Raw genomic sequence first — 14,430 nt, 5'->3', positions numbered from 1 at the left:
GACCAGAGCTCAGCTATTTTGTTCTAGAAGTTCAGAACAGAGTGCAGCTCAATGTCAAAAGCTACTGACAGTGAGTATGAAAGTGAGTGACACACACCCACAGCACACATTCTGCTGGGAGGAACAAACCCCCAGACCCTCCCCACATTCTGCTGGGAGGAACAAACCCCCAGACCATCCCCCTCCCCTCACCACTGCAGAAGGGAGCCACTGCCAGCACACTTCCCACAGGGTCACAGACACAGTGGGCACCTGGCAGAGCACTCACAGCGTGCCAGGCACAGCAAAGCCCCACACTTACAACTTTGAGCTGCACAAGCAGCTTGTAGACGTCTGCCATGTCAGCCAGGATGAGCAGGCGGGTGACGGCCGAGAGCAGGGCACGTGCAGCCCGCACCATGTTCCCACGCTTCACCGACGAGCAGGGGTCATCTGCAAACTCCCCCGAGGCACTCTTCATCAGGTCACCTGCATTGGGGGACAGCAGGGGCTGGCCTCAGCATCACCTCAGCCACTGGAAAGGCTCCTAAGCCAACCCGAGGCTCTAAACAAAACGTTTTGTGGAATTTGAATGACAGAGGTAGCCACACGCAGCATTACCTAAGTGCAGCCACCACATGGTATTGGGGCAGAGGGGCTTCTGCAGGGAAGAAAGGTTGGGAAATCACACTTTGGTCCTTATTTCCACCTGTACAGGTGTTTCAGCATGCCTGAATTCTCTAGAGAGGTAAATTCAGCACGCATTTGCAGGGCTACAGTTTTAGTTCCCAAGCTCTGGTGCTTTCAAAGCCTGAGCAAAAGCTTTGATTTGTGTGCGTGTAGGAGTTCAGCAGAAAGCAGCAGAAAAAGCCCTGTAAACACACAGCGAGCTGCCACAGCTCCTGGGACTGTAAACAACTCAGAGCGATGACCTGGCTGGATGTGCCCTGGTTGGAATTCAAAGCCAGGCAGCGCTTCGTAAAACGCTTCAACGTTTCATAGCCTGTGGGGCTGCATCTGGTGCAGGAGCAAAGAATTTGGGTTTCAGATGGTAACAATGCCATTGGTTAACTATGAAAAGCAAAGGCCACTTTGCAAAGCTAGAGCAATTCCTCCAGAAGGCATTCACAAAGCATAAAAGTAATGCCTGCCTATAGTCAGAGGAGTAAATTTTGGATTTCTCCCTCACTTTTTGGGGTAGCTTCCAGTACCACAGTTCCTACACAGCAGTAAGTGTTGGAATCCACACTATTATCCTTGGATATCTTTGCATCTCAGAAACACTGAGAGAACAGCTAGGACTTAGTTTAGAAAACAGTAGGGCCTCAGGGTCATGGATTTGCAGGCAGCAAGAGATGACCAGAAAGCAGATTGCTCTACCTAGCTGCTCTTTCAGAGGCTTCCCAAAAACCTGTATGAAAAAGTGTCCATACAGCCAAATGCCAAAATAAAAATAGCCTGTCTCAGATAAGACTAAAAAACCTCCACCAGAGCTTGACAAGTGACAGCTGACAGTGAATCCCATGGAGCCCCCCACACCAAACAGGGCAAGGACTGCACCGAAATCTCCACATGATGCAGTCCCAGGAGGCTTCTGCTTATTTAACAGATTATTTTTAACTGCTCAGCAATGCCAACAGCTGGAGAGCCTGGGGTTAACCATCCTCATACATAATATCTTGCCCAGGAAGTTCTTCCCACCCAGGCACTCTACACCTTCACAGCTAAATTCAGCCCAAGCACAGCTGCCAGCCTGCCCAAGCAACCACACCAAGATAGTAGATTTTGTTCAAATGCTCCCCCCTATGTAACACCCTTCCATCATCTTGATTAATACAACCAAGAGTGGCAGATAACATTTTAAGATAAAAAATATGTTACTCCTGTACTGGAACACAGCAAAAGAGTTTCTGGCCAGCTCTGAATATCAACCCAAAGTTATACCCTACCCAGCTTTGGGGAACACAACTCATTACTTCAACAAGGGTTAGGAACTCCAGATAGGTGAGAGATGCTGTACCACCAATGCTGAAAACTTCAAATAGCCAGGAAATTACAAAATGCAACACAGCTGACATGACCCTTTGTTTACTCCTTCTGGAACAGGCTAATAATAAAAGCCACCACCACAAGTATGAAATCCATTGACAACCTCAGGATTTAAGGATGCATATTTACAAGAGCATGAAGTAATACAATAAAGGGGAATGGCCTCAGAGTAGGTTTAGATGAGATATTGGGCAGGAATTGTTCCTTGGGAGGGTGGGCAGGGCTGGCACAGCGTGCCCAGAGCAGCTGTGGCTGCCCCTGATCCCTGGAAGAGTCCAAGGCCAGGTTAGACACCGGGGCTTGCAGCAGTGGAAAGCGTCCCTGCCATGGCAGGGGGTGGCCCCAGGTGAGTTTTAAGGTCCCTTCCAATCCAGGCCACTCTGTGATACACCAGAACCAAAACTGAGTACAAATATTTCCTTCCTTATTTACTTATATGTGAAATTCCCACATATTCAACTCCCAGAGTGTTGTTTTCATTTATTTTCTATTTAAAACAACTTATTGAAGGGGCCACTTGCTTCACGTGAATCTCAGAAATTGCTAACAAAGTTAAAAACCAAAATTATCCTCTACCCATCTCTTAAATTGCAACCTTTCAAGCCAGTCCTAAAATAAAATGCTATTCCCTTTCACTTCAACAAGAGATTTTAAAAGATTTAGTGAGTTTCAAACAGCTTGTCAGGGTGTCAAAAGATAACCAGCTTCCCAAAATTAAAAGCAGATTATATTTAAAGTTGTTGCATATATATACATTTCTGCCAATTAAGGGAAGCTGGCTTTCAGATTTCTTTTATAAGGGAAAAGCATCCTGGGGTAGTTCTTTTAGCTGGATTCAGAGGGCAAAAGGGCACTCTGGGCTGGCCTCAATGTGCAGGTACTGCATTGTGTGTGCACATCAGCAGTTCCAAGGGCATCCAGCACCATCTTCCTGTTTCCAACGCTGAACACAGGGATCACAGCCATGTTGGGGGAAGGATTTTAAGAGTTAAAGTAACACAGTGGAGAAGAGTCCAACTATGAGACTCTGGTTATAAAGCTGGTACGAATTCTTACATGACTAGATAGTTTTCCCAGTATAACCTTAGATCTTCATTAGATATCAGAAGGGAAAGAAAATAAAACAGTTGAGAAGAGGCAACAGTAGCCATGCCATGATCTTGTCAATGAAGCACTAAGGATTCAATTAGATCTCATGGAACAAAACCCATTTTAGAAATGGTCACACTCCATTCCATCAAAAGAAAACTGCTATTTTCTAATCCCTTTCCCCCACACCCACGGGGTGTGGCAGCACTTCCAGGCAGCACTACTGACCCTTGGAACACCAGGACCCTGGTCAGAACTTGCTCCACACCAGCACTGCCAGGAGGGCACAGCAGCAGGCAGGACAGCCCAGCCCAGCAGGGACAGCCAGGACACACAGCCACTGCTGCTCCTCTGCCAGGCTGGGGATCCTGATGTACCCTGCAGCACTTCAGCTCCAGGATGCTCTGCCAGCAGTGCCAGGACACACCAGTGCCACCAGGCCATTCCCTCCTGCTCACAGCAGCCCACCACGCTCCCTCAGAGGTTGCCACTCCCCACCAGATGAAGGCAAGCAGGCAATCAAGAGTTTCAAGTCCCTGCTGCTCTGGATACTGAAGTCCTATGTCACCAGTAATGCCACCTTCAACACCCACCAGCAGTGGCACAGAGGGCTGTCCTGCCTTTCTGGTCCTAAAGGATGAGGCCCCACAGCACCTTCTGCCATATCAACACAGGAATTAATACTCATGGCAACAAAGGCATCTGATAATTCCTTAATCTTCAATTAAATCCACACACTGCCTACAACTCTTTTCCAGTTTGCCAAGAGCTACCTCAGAGCTCTCTCAGGTTATGGGTTTTCAAAGCGGCACACTCCTAAAGCTTTGTTGCAGGAAACCAACTGAACTCATTGTACCTTTCTAAAAAATTTAGCTAACTGGTCACAACAGAATTTTCAAGCTGAATTTTCCAAGCAGAATTCAGTATTTAACATCAAGATGTTCTACAACTGGCCTCCTCCTGCTCCTTGGAAATCCTTATGCCAGACATCCTCTGCGATGAACAGTTGAAAAAACTGTTTTCCCCTTTCATAATTCATCTCACTGTTGAGTTTTGAAGTTTCCTTCACTTAGAAGCATGAAGCAGAAAGACACTGAGCTCCATCAGTTGGCTCATTCCCCTGCATTTGCAACTGAGCCATCGAAGTATTCATCCCTCCTCTTACCTCAAACCCTATACACAGGCTTAGGCTTTTTAATGTTAAGCTTTAATTTTGGTTTGTTGCGTAGAGTTGCCATAGAGGACACACAAGAGGGGAGCATGGTGAATTCCCTGGATCCCCACGCTCACATGCAGATACAGAGACAGAGCTGCAGCCACCATCATTCCAGGGAATCAAGAACAGCCTTGACAGTCTGACCCAAAAGAGATTTTCTTTCTAAGCCCAGTTTGGAAGCTGCCTGAGTGCCAAGCACCTGGTTAAGGGATTGGTTCAAGGTTCACAACCCCTCCCAAACAGCACCAGAGGAGCTGAGCACTGCAGCACACAGTGAGACCCACAGGGAGCCTGCAGTGGGGAGCAAGGCTGGGCAGCAGCAGTGCTGCACCTTCTGGCACCCAGCAAACCTCTGCTGGCAGAAACGCCCCTAACAAACACTGTAACAATGCTGAAATTCAAGATGTTCACATCAAATGCTTTCCCAATACCAAGTCTCTTCTATAACCACAGAAGGATCTATTCTGAAAACCACTGATTCCTCATCTCCACTTTTCTGCTCAAAACCTTAAAAAGTTTCATTACTTCATAAGAAATCAAAAGTCCAAAGCTTTAAAGGGCCAGGAATCTTACTGTAGGATATTTCATTAATTTGCCTGCTGTAATTATTCTTCCATTATGAAAAACAAGAAGACTTTGAAGACCCACTTACACTGATTTACCAGGCAGCCATGCTATTACTCATTCAAAAGAGCTCTTTTCAGTTCTTTGTTTTTACCCCCAACAAATGGGATTTTATGAACAAGCATGTTCACTAAAATCATGTACTCTCTCAATCTTCTTGCTAGGCTAAAAAAAAAATTTAATTTTCTTTGATGAGACAAGTTATCTACTGTCCTAATCATCTTCATAATCCCTGTCTGCATTCATTCATCTTTTTTTATTATGGAAACTAAACCACTCCCTACTCTAAATACAAGCATTATTAATGCTATTTTCCTGTCCTCTGCTGAAGATTAATTGTGCCCTGTATCTATAATCCCACTGCTGCTGCCAGCTCATGATCACTCCTGCTGCTGACCACAACACCCAGATTCTCCCCTCCACTCCTGCCCCTGCTGCAAAAGGCAGGTAAAGGCTCCAGCACCAGGAAGATCTGCTGAGTTCATGCACAGGCTTTGTATCACACATTCCTTGTTTCTCCAGTTCATGAACTCAACTGGTCTGACACAATACTGGGAGGTGCATAGAGTGTACATAACCCCATGCACTGGGATGTTGTATCTCCCTGCTGTTATTAGCAATGCTGAGAACTGCAATCCTCCTGGGCACTGGCAGCAATAACCCTTCTTTCTGTTCTAGCTCATTTTTGACCACTTGCTTCTCATTTCCTCAAAGGCTGGTTTGATTTTTAATTCCCTCACCAAGAGCTGCCCTGCTAAACCTGGCCAAACACTGACCCTGTGATGGCGCACAGTTTTGACCCCTGGGTGTGTTTCAGCTGTGTCCTCTCAGAGGATGGTGAGCACCACTTGTGTCCAGGAGATTCACTAAAGTCTGAGCACCCACCAGCCTGAGGAAAGGCACAGCCACCCTTTCCAGACCAGGATCCACACAAGCTGCCAACAGCAAAAAGAGAGGAAGAAGTGAAGCAACTTTAAGGCGGGAAGTTATTTCACTCCAGCACCTCTCAGTTATGAGCTTCACCTCCTCTGTCAAACCAACAGAGCAGGGAGGTTTTGGCACAGAGCCTATGTGTAGTCTCAGAACCAAGAAGGAGCCAAGAAACATGGGAGAGGGTCATCTGGAAGGATTTTTAAATCAGTCTCTCCTTCCCACCAGCTTCTCACTGCAATATTCAGCTACAAATCCAGCTCAGAGAAGTTCTCAGTCCCGAGGGCTGAGCAGAGCTCCCTCTCTCCCCAGCATCACTGAGCCATTTGAAGGCACCTACAGATGAGCTCTGACTCTCCACTGATCAGCAGTCAAGCACCAACAATTAAAGCTTGGAGTCAAAGGGGCTCTCTTGCTGTTTGTTGTTGTTAAATTAAGCCAACTCAATTAGCCCCTTATATTGCAGCCTTCTTACCTTGATCTTTCTTTGGTCTGTCAGCCAGGCTCATCCAGAACTTAGAAGCATTTTCAACTAATATTTCACCACTCTGCAACTTCAGCTACAAACAAGTAATTAATGCTAATGAGTTTTCCCTTTTTTGCAGCAGCAGCCGTCACCATTAATACCAGTTGACTGGGTTTCACTGAAGCATAGAAAAGACTCATGACTGGAAGAATGATAAATGATTTATGAGCAACAGTATTTACTAGTGCATATTTTGGAGTAAGTCAGCTCCATAGGCTATTCTTGCAGGTCTGCTCCAAGAAAGTAAAAAGGAAAATGATAAAAATCAACATTAGATGTGAGGAAGGAAGGCTGGAATATTTAAGCAAGGTCTTCACATTCTGTTTGGTGCTGTTTACATTTTCCATATTCAAGAAACACGTCCCTGTCGAGTCAACACTTGGCTCTTCCTCCTGCAGTGCTAGTCTGTATACAGTCAGGTACTGAAGGAGTTACTGACACTATTTCAGATGTAGTCCCATAAAATTCATAGCTGCAGGGAAGACTTCTACTTTTGAGCCTAAACTGAGTTTTTAAATGCTCTTCAAAGGATCAGCCCTTCTGCTTCTCTCCTTAAATCTCTACTTGGGCCATGCAATTTCCAGACCTGTCCAGTTACATTACTGCTCAGGGATGCCAGCCAGGCAAGCTGAGAACCCACAAACAGAGTCTTTAGAAAGAGCAGCAAAGGGAAATGGGAATGGTTCTACTTGCCCTGCAGAGCCACAGTCTGAGAAGCCACCAGATCCACACTCTTACCTTGCTTGCGAACATCTTCCACAGCTGCCACCAGCTCCTCCTTCAGGAACTGGCTCTCCTTTGCAATTTTGTCTCCTTTGTCCAGGAAATTCTCTGTTGCTTGTTCAACTGAAGCAGCCAAGACATGGGCCTTTTTAGAACGGCCTCGCTTTTTATTGGAGGGGCCCTTGTTGCTGGTGTTAACCAGTGTTGTTACCTAAAGGCACAGGTGGAAGGGGAAAAACCCAACATCAAATTTAATAGTTATTCCTTTGACAGTAAGGCCATGGGTATTTTTTCTTTAGACTGTGTATTGCTAATACCTGCACTATTGCCAGCTCCAAAAGTTAACCTAACGAGTGTTTTTCACATTTAAATACCACCATGCTTCTTGATTCTTTAGATGAGCAAAACTAATGCAGCTAAACAGCTCAAAGATTTCTCTCACCAGCAGCACACCCCAAAAGCTGATTTTAAGAATGGACATCTACTTGTATTTTTTGTAAGCTGCAGTCTCAGTAACAGGTCAGAGCTCTTTGGCACCAATAAAGAAACCAAGGTGGGGATAATTACTTTGGGACAACTCTCCAGTCATAGGACACCCCAGACAAGGTTGAATTCTGTGCCAGTTGCAATGTAGAGACACATTTGTACTCCATTTCAATCCAAAACAGTGCTATATAGCCAAGGGGCTGAATGCAGATCAAAGGACTTGGTAAAGCTCATTATTAAAAAAAAAAAAAAAAACCACAAAGAAAAAAAATAAAAACAACTGAACTCTCACAATCATCCTGCAATCAACAAGTATTTCTGGGCTCTGTGTCTTAGACTGAAACCCTGCTGGGAGCAGTGCCATCACCAGAGGCCAGGAAAGCACTAGGTACTCCCTGAGCTCAGGATCAGGATCCATCCCCTTCCATCCAACACAGGAATGTCACAAAACCCACAATCACTTCTCCACTTGCCTCATTCTTTCCTCTCCTTTTTGAAAAGCCTCAAAAACGCACGCAAAGCTACTTCAGAAGGACACTAAATTACAACACTAAAAAAATTACTGCTCTGGAATGCCCAAGGACTGCTGACATAAAGGTCCTCAGAGCCGAATCCATCTTCCCAGCTGGCTGCTGCAGAGAGGGAAAGCTTTCAGTTGGGAATATCATGGTGGTTAATAGGGAGCATTTGTACTGGGTACTCTCAGTTCATCGTGTTCTACAAATAAAGAACAAGCTGCAACAAGGCAATTTGCTCCAGTTCCCTCTCTGTATTTTGCCACTCACATCATCCAGAAAACTGGGGATTGCCAGTACAGCCTGCTGTGCTTATTCCTTGAGGAGTAAATTACAGACACCGCACTCGGTGCAGAAGGTCCCGTGAACACTGTACTTTGTGAAAGGCCCTTTGCTCAGTTAAGTTTTCCAAATTAGGACAATTTCTCTTAAGTAAAGTCTCCATCAGTAACTTCAGCTAAAAAGCCTCAACATCCTACTGCCCACCTGAGGATCCAGAGGGAACAAGTGGCAGGTACAGACAGCAGATGGTGACTAAAGCGAATAATACTGGAAACAAAACTTGATCATTCCTGTCTGTACTTAGCAGGGATTGTGTCCAGCTCATTCTGTCATTTTAGACATTTCACATTCCAGGAAAACGATGATGACAAGTGAACTGTCTCCTGTGCACCGTCTCTTCCAGACCTACTAGAAAATCTCTTCCAAGAATTTTCAAAACACTCAATACACATAGCTCCCATTTACAAGACTTACTCCAGCCTTCCTGTGCTCTTCAGAGCTTTCCACTGGGGCATATACACCACACAGAAAGAAGCTTTTATTCACAAATCCAGCACAAAGTGTAGGCACAGAACATTATTTCAATCAGAAGTGCAGAAACGCATGTTAGTAACTACTGTGTCTAATCAGGTGCTGGAGCAGCACAGTCTCCCTGGACCCACTGCCTGTGACTGTTCCAATGAAACTGAGCAGAGAAACTGCTTGTAGACTTTTTTATTTTTACTTCATAGTGTTTTACACATAGAATTTAAGCTTTGTGACTTAATTAAAATAAAACACCAAAACAGGCAAGCATGTTTGTTTTGCCCCATCTTTTTCCTACCTGTGTAACAAGAGGTTCAAGCAGCCTTTCCACTGCTAGTGTCCTTATTTCCAGGCTCTTGGGGTCCCATTTGAAGTTCACGTTGGCTGCAGTGACAGCAGTCATTTCTGCCAGAAGAAAAGAGCTACATGAATACAATTTTTTATTGCTAATGCATCTTTAAAAATAAATTAAAATGCAGCCCGTTAAACACAAAACATCCACTTAGTGTAAGTGAAGGTTACAGCATCTCCAGAAGCATCAGCTTTGATTCAAATGGTGAGAGTTTGACAAAATGTTATGACAACATGCAGATACTACCTGTACATTCTGGTTAGAAAATAAAAACCAGATGCAAATAAAACCACACACAAACCTACTGTACTGTTTTATCAGAGCAATGACAAGATCAGCAGTGCCTGGGCTACTCACAGGTGGTCCCTGAGCAATGAAGAAGGACCACAGGTAGTGGGGGGCACCTCACCCATGAAGCTGGGTGCCCCCTGCCCAATTTTACCACCTCCTTTCCACAGCTCTCCTGTGCCCCCACAGCCCTCAGACATAGCCCAAAGTGTGGGGGAGCAGAAGGAAACCCCTGGACTTGAGCAGCTCCAGGATGCTGCCCTGTCCTCAGCTCCACCACCAAAGGCTCTGTCTAAGCAGGAGCCAGGTTTAACCCAACCCTCCCCCTTCACCCAGTTCACCTTTGGGGAGCACAAAGGTAAAGGAGTGAATATGAGCCTCACAAAGCCAGAAAATCCAGCTGGTTCATACTTAACAGCTTACATATCTACTACACTTCTCCTTAACATTTGCATAGGAGGGAAAAGCAGATTTGCATGAAGAGATCTGTTCAAAGCTGTCACTGAGCCGTTCCTTCCCATTACAGTTTTATATCAACATCCCAATGGAACAGCAAACATACTTATGGGAAAAGTTGAGCAGAACTACTAAAATAGATCTGCTGTTGAGACCAGCAGTCAAAAAAACAGAACTAAAAATAAGGAACTACAACAAATCAATGGATTAACACCATGATGCTGCACATTACAACAAAAGAATGAACTGAACAATAATTCCAGTAAAAAATGGATTGAAAGTATTACAGATCCATAAAACCAATCCATATTACTTCAGACATAATAGATTCTAGCTCTTCCTGCTTTGGGCTGACCTCACAATTCAAGATCAGACTAAACCTACATTTGTAACTTTTTAAAAAAGTCGAGGAGAGAAATAGATTTCCTAAACCTCTGTGCACCCATCTTCCTGAAGACCTACTGCTGAGGTAATTTTAAAGCTTATTAGCTGATATTTTTAATCCTTCCCTGGCCAGGGCATTGGCTACACAGCATCTCAGCAGTCACGTTGCTCTGACAGCACCAGATGTCCCCAGGCTGCCAGACGAGCACAACATCCCGTTATTTTTAAAAAGCAGGAGGCAAGGCACTAATTTTGGTAACCAACAATGTTTACAACACGTACCAACAACCAACTGCTCTCTCCTGACCCCAACAGCTAATTGTGCTCAGGAGGGGCTGCTTGTGCCCCAGAGAAGAATAAAAGCTCAGGGGTACTGGAGGAGCTTGGCCAGGGCTCAGCATCCCCAGCCATCCCATGGGCTCTCACACCAGGGGCACCAGAGCAGAGATTAAGAACATCCTCCAGCAGTGCTGACCAAAGCTGAAACACTGAAGTACAACTTGACAAGGTGCAAGGCAGGAATATCCACACAGCTTCATTCAGTCCTCCACTACACCACACTCCAAGTGCCCACACTGCTGGGGGGGAAAAAAATAAAAACTTTAAAAGCTGAAAGCTTAAAAAGAGAGAGACTAGCAAGAGCCCAATAGATGCATACATGTAACCCCTCTGATGGTTTGCACTGAAAAAGCATTTGGTGCAGGTGGAGGCTCCCAGCTCCAGAGCCCCCAGGGAGCCACAGGAGAGTAGAAGGTAGTCACCTCCTGTCCAGCCCTGCTCCTGACAGGGACCACTGAGCACTGGGAACTCACTAATTAAACTTCTGTCTCAATCATCCCCTTTTAATTTCACTCGCCCTCTGGCTTGTGCCACAGCCCAGTCGCTGGCACAGGGCATGCTGTGGAATTCCCTTCACCCCCAGGTAGCTTCCCACCCTCCACAAGGAATTTCACAGGTTTACTCCCTTACTTATAAATGCTTCCTACATAAGAAGCCAAGAAAAATACATTGACTACCTTTGTGGTTTCTGAGAAACAGAGCCAGGGCTCTGGAAAGCCCAGCAGGTTTCTGAAGAAAGGCCTTTTTTATGTAGCTAATATTGTTACACCTCTCGAAAAAACACATGCCGGACAAGGTAACCACGAGAAGATACATTAATTGTATTAGTAGGATAATAAAGGCAATTCATCTGAAAACACGTTAGTATGAGAGTTTATGAATTAGCCAAAAGTAATGGTCTATAAAACTACTTAAGTAGCACTGCTATTGGAATTTATCTAAAAAGCAAAGCTTGATATCAAATAGCCTGTTTGGCAGCAATGGCTGCGATATCATTTGTACATTGCAATAAATATATTTATCCAATTAAATACTTGTGGAGAATACACAAACAGGCTATAGGTTACCAACACAAGAGTGAGATGGGTTTGGGGATAAAAGGACAGCTGCCAGGGCTGTGGTATGGCATGGCTATGATTCCCCCCAGCTCTCTGGAATTTGCCTTTTCCCCATGACTGCTCAAGCTCTCCCTCAGTGAATGCAAATATGGGAACAGGGATAAAACCACATCACGGGATATTGGAGCAGAGTGCTTACTTAATCCATGGCTCTGGAGAGCACACCACAACCCACACTGCAGCCACTCCAACAGCTACAGGTAAAGAGGACATCCTCTGGAAGAGGAACCCACCTGCAGAGCAATGGGGCACTGGGCTGACAGCTGGGACAGCCCCACTGACACAGGGAACAGGTTCTCTGCACCCCTGCCCCAGAAATTTCAAGGACAGAGCAGCACAGACCACACGGCAGAAGAATGAGCGGCGCTGAATCTCAAGTGCAGGAAAATATAGAACACCACCACTGCATAGCGAGTTGTGGTTGCCCAGCCTGTGGTTTCATAAGCAGCAGAAAAGCTGCTTAAAGACCAATGCTCATCCTCCCACACCCCTCCAGGATCTCACTCCCGTTTGCACATCACACCCCCTCCGTACTGGCACAGCTTTCCCCACGCCTGAGCGATTAACCAGATGGGGAAGGACAGATTTGGCTGGAGGGAAAGAAATCCGTTTTTGCAAGGTGGGCTGAGATGCCCATCTGGCTCACCATGCCACAACAGACACCACTATGGCAAGGGGAGATGGCACCATCAGCTGGCACCCTTGGCAAAGCCGCTGCAGTGGGAACACAGGACAAAGCTGGATGCCACAGCCAAGCTGAACCAGGAGCCACTGAAAAGTGAGCATCAAGCAGAGCTCCTGCAGGGAGCAGGAATGCCCTCCCCACACATCTGATGCTCAGACATGTGAAGCCCCAACCTCCAACCACGCTCACCAGCCCAGCACACCAACTCAAACCCCCTGGGTTATTTCCCTGTTTGTGATGGTGCTCGTTATTGCAATAGAGAGTTCAATAGTAATGCAGTGTCTTAATGGGGCTTAGTGCACTGGCAGGGACATGAGGAAGCACAGGAGTTTGAGGAAGCCACTTTCAGAGCTCTATTCCAGCCACTGCTCTGCAAGCAGAATCATCCCTAGACTACTCTCTTGCTTTCTACAACAACTCAAGATCTCATCTACAGCTAAAACCCATTCTGCTTCAACCAGCCACTGTTGGCACCCTACTGCTCCCCTCCCTGCCAGACAGACCTGATGGGCTGAGCCACTGCAGGGCTCAAGCTCAGTGTAACTATAACTTCCCTTCCCAGGTTCCCGTCCTGATGGAGGAGGTGGGACTGCACAGGGAGGGAGCAGCAAGGAGATGAGCTCTGCTTCTGAAGGATCCCCCAGGGCGGGCCCCAGCCCTTCTTAGAGAGAAGGATGAGCAGAGGGATGTCTGAGCTGCTGGGGCTGCCAGGAACATACCAAGAGTGATGTGCCCACAGTGCTCCTTCCAAAAGTCACAACTGAAGGTCTGAGTGCTTTCATAAACAGGTAATTCAAGGTTTTAGGAATCATTTCAGATACCTACTTCCATCATACTGGGATGCAAATCATTTTTAGATATTGGCAAGCAGAGGAATGCAGCTCTGCAGCTACTTTGCACATGTGCCCTGAAGGCACCCAAGGCTTTTCCAAAATCCTGTGGAGCACAATTTGAACAGCAAGCTCTGCACCCCAAAATCACAAAAAAGGCCTAAGTGCTCAGGGTCCTGTTTCTCAAAGCTGCACTCCCACACACACCTGAAGGCACTGCTGGCTGTATCTCAGACACTACTGAGTGAGCCATTCCCCTTGCCCTGTACCAAACCATCTTGCAGCCACCCCACCTCCCAGCAAGGGTAAATCTCTTTAGGTTACACAGCAAAAAACAACTGCCCACCTCCTGTGCTTCAGCCCCAGCACCTTGTGCTACCTGAAAAAGTCTTTAACATGACACCTGCTGTCAGTCTTCACATTTTAACTCTCCTGCCAGGCTGCTTTCTAAAAGCTTTCAGTTGCACTCACTGCTTTCCTGCTTTTCCCAGGGAGGCTGGTATTCAAGGAATGGTCTGACTGGCACAGAGAGGAGCTGACCTGGCCAGGCACAATAGACCACATGCTGAATTCCAGCATTGTGCCAGCCAAAATACCTAACACAGAACGTGGGACAGGAGCATTTTATACCTGGGAGGGCATTCTCCAGCTGAACACCCTTGCTGCTACTCCCCATTCTGTGCCCAGGAGCCATAAGAGGTATTTGACTGCAGCTTCTTTCTCTCATATGTCTTTAAGTAGTCTCACTCATTTTAAATGATAATCTGGTCTCCTACCACACTTCCAGACTGTCTCAAGATACTCTGTACTACCCAATGACTCTATCACCCAGGTCCTGGGGATGGAACACGGTGGGACGCACAGCACAATGAGCCAGCTTTATCTTCCAGACAGAAAAAGAACCATTCCCCTTATTCCCAGTGGAAACCTTTGGCTAGTTACCCAAATACCCAACCCACCTGACAAGCAGCAGGGATCCTTTGACCCCTGCTGAAGGCAGCAGAGAAGAGATCAAAGCTCTTCAGGAGCTGGGT

General features: G+C 46.2%; 1 protein-coding gene across 4 annotated transcripts in view; it reads right to left on the bottom strand.

Moving 5' to 3' along the window:
• Positions 1–9,347, bottom strand: part of CTNNA1 (catenin alpha 1) — a 100,218-nt gene extending 90,871 nt beyond the window's left edge. For all 4 annotated transcript variants that reach the window (XM_062501853.1, XM_062501854.1, XM_062501856.1 and 1 more), the window contains exons 1-3: positions 9,243–9,347; positions 7,152–7,347; positions 302–468 (exon numbers count right to left, since the gene is read on the bottom strand). In XM_062501853.1, the coding sequence (XP_062357837.1) occupies positions 302–468; positions 7,152–7,347; positions 9,243–9,347 (468 nt within the window). The remainder of the gene's footprint in view (positions 1–301; positions 469–7,151; positions 7,348–9,242) is intronic.
• Between the last annotated feature and the right edge of the window lie 5,083 nt (positions 9,348–14,430).

Source organism: Cinclus cinclus, chromosome 14 (genome assembly GCF_963662255.1).
Source record: "Cinclus cinclus chromosome 14, bCinCin1.1, whole genome shotgun sequence".
Lineage (NCBI taxonomy): Eukaryota > Metazoa > Chordata > Aves > Passeriformes > Cinclidae > Cinclus > Cinclus cinclus.
The sequence above is the reverse complement of the archived record's forward strand: the minus strand, read 5'-3'. Positions and strand labels throughout refer to the sequence as shown.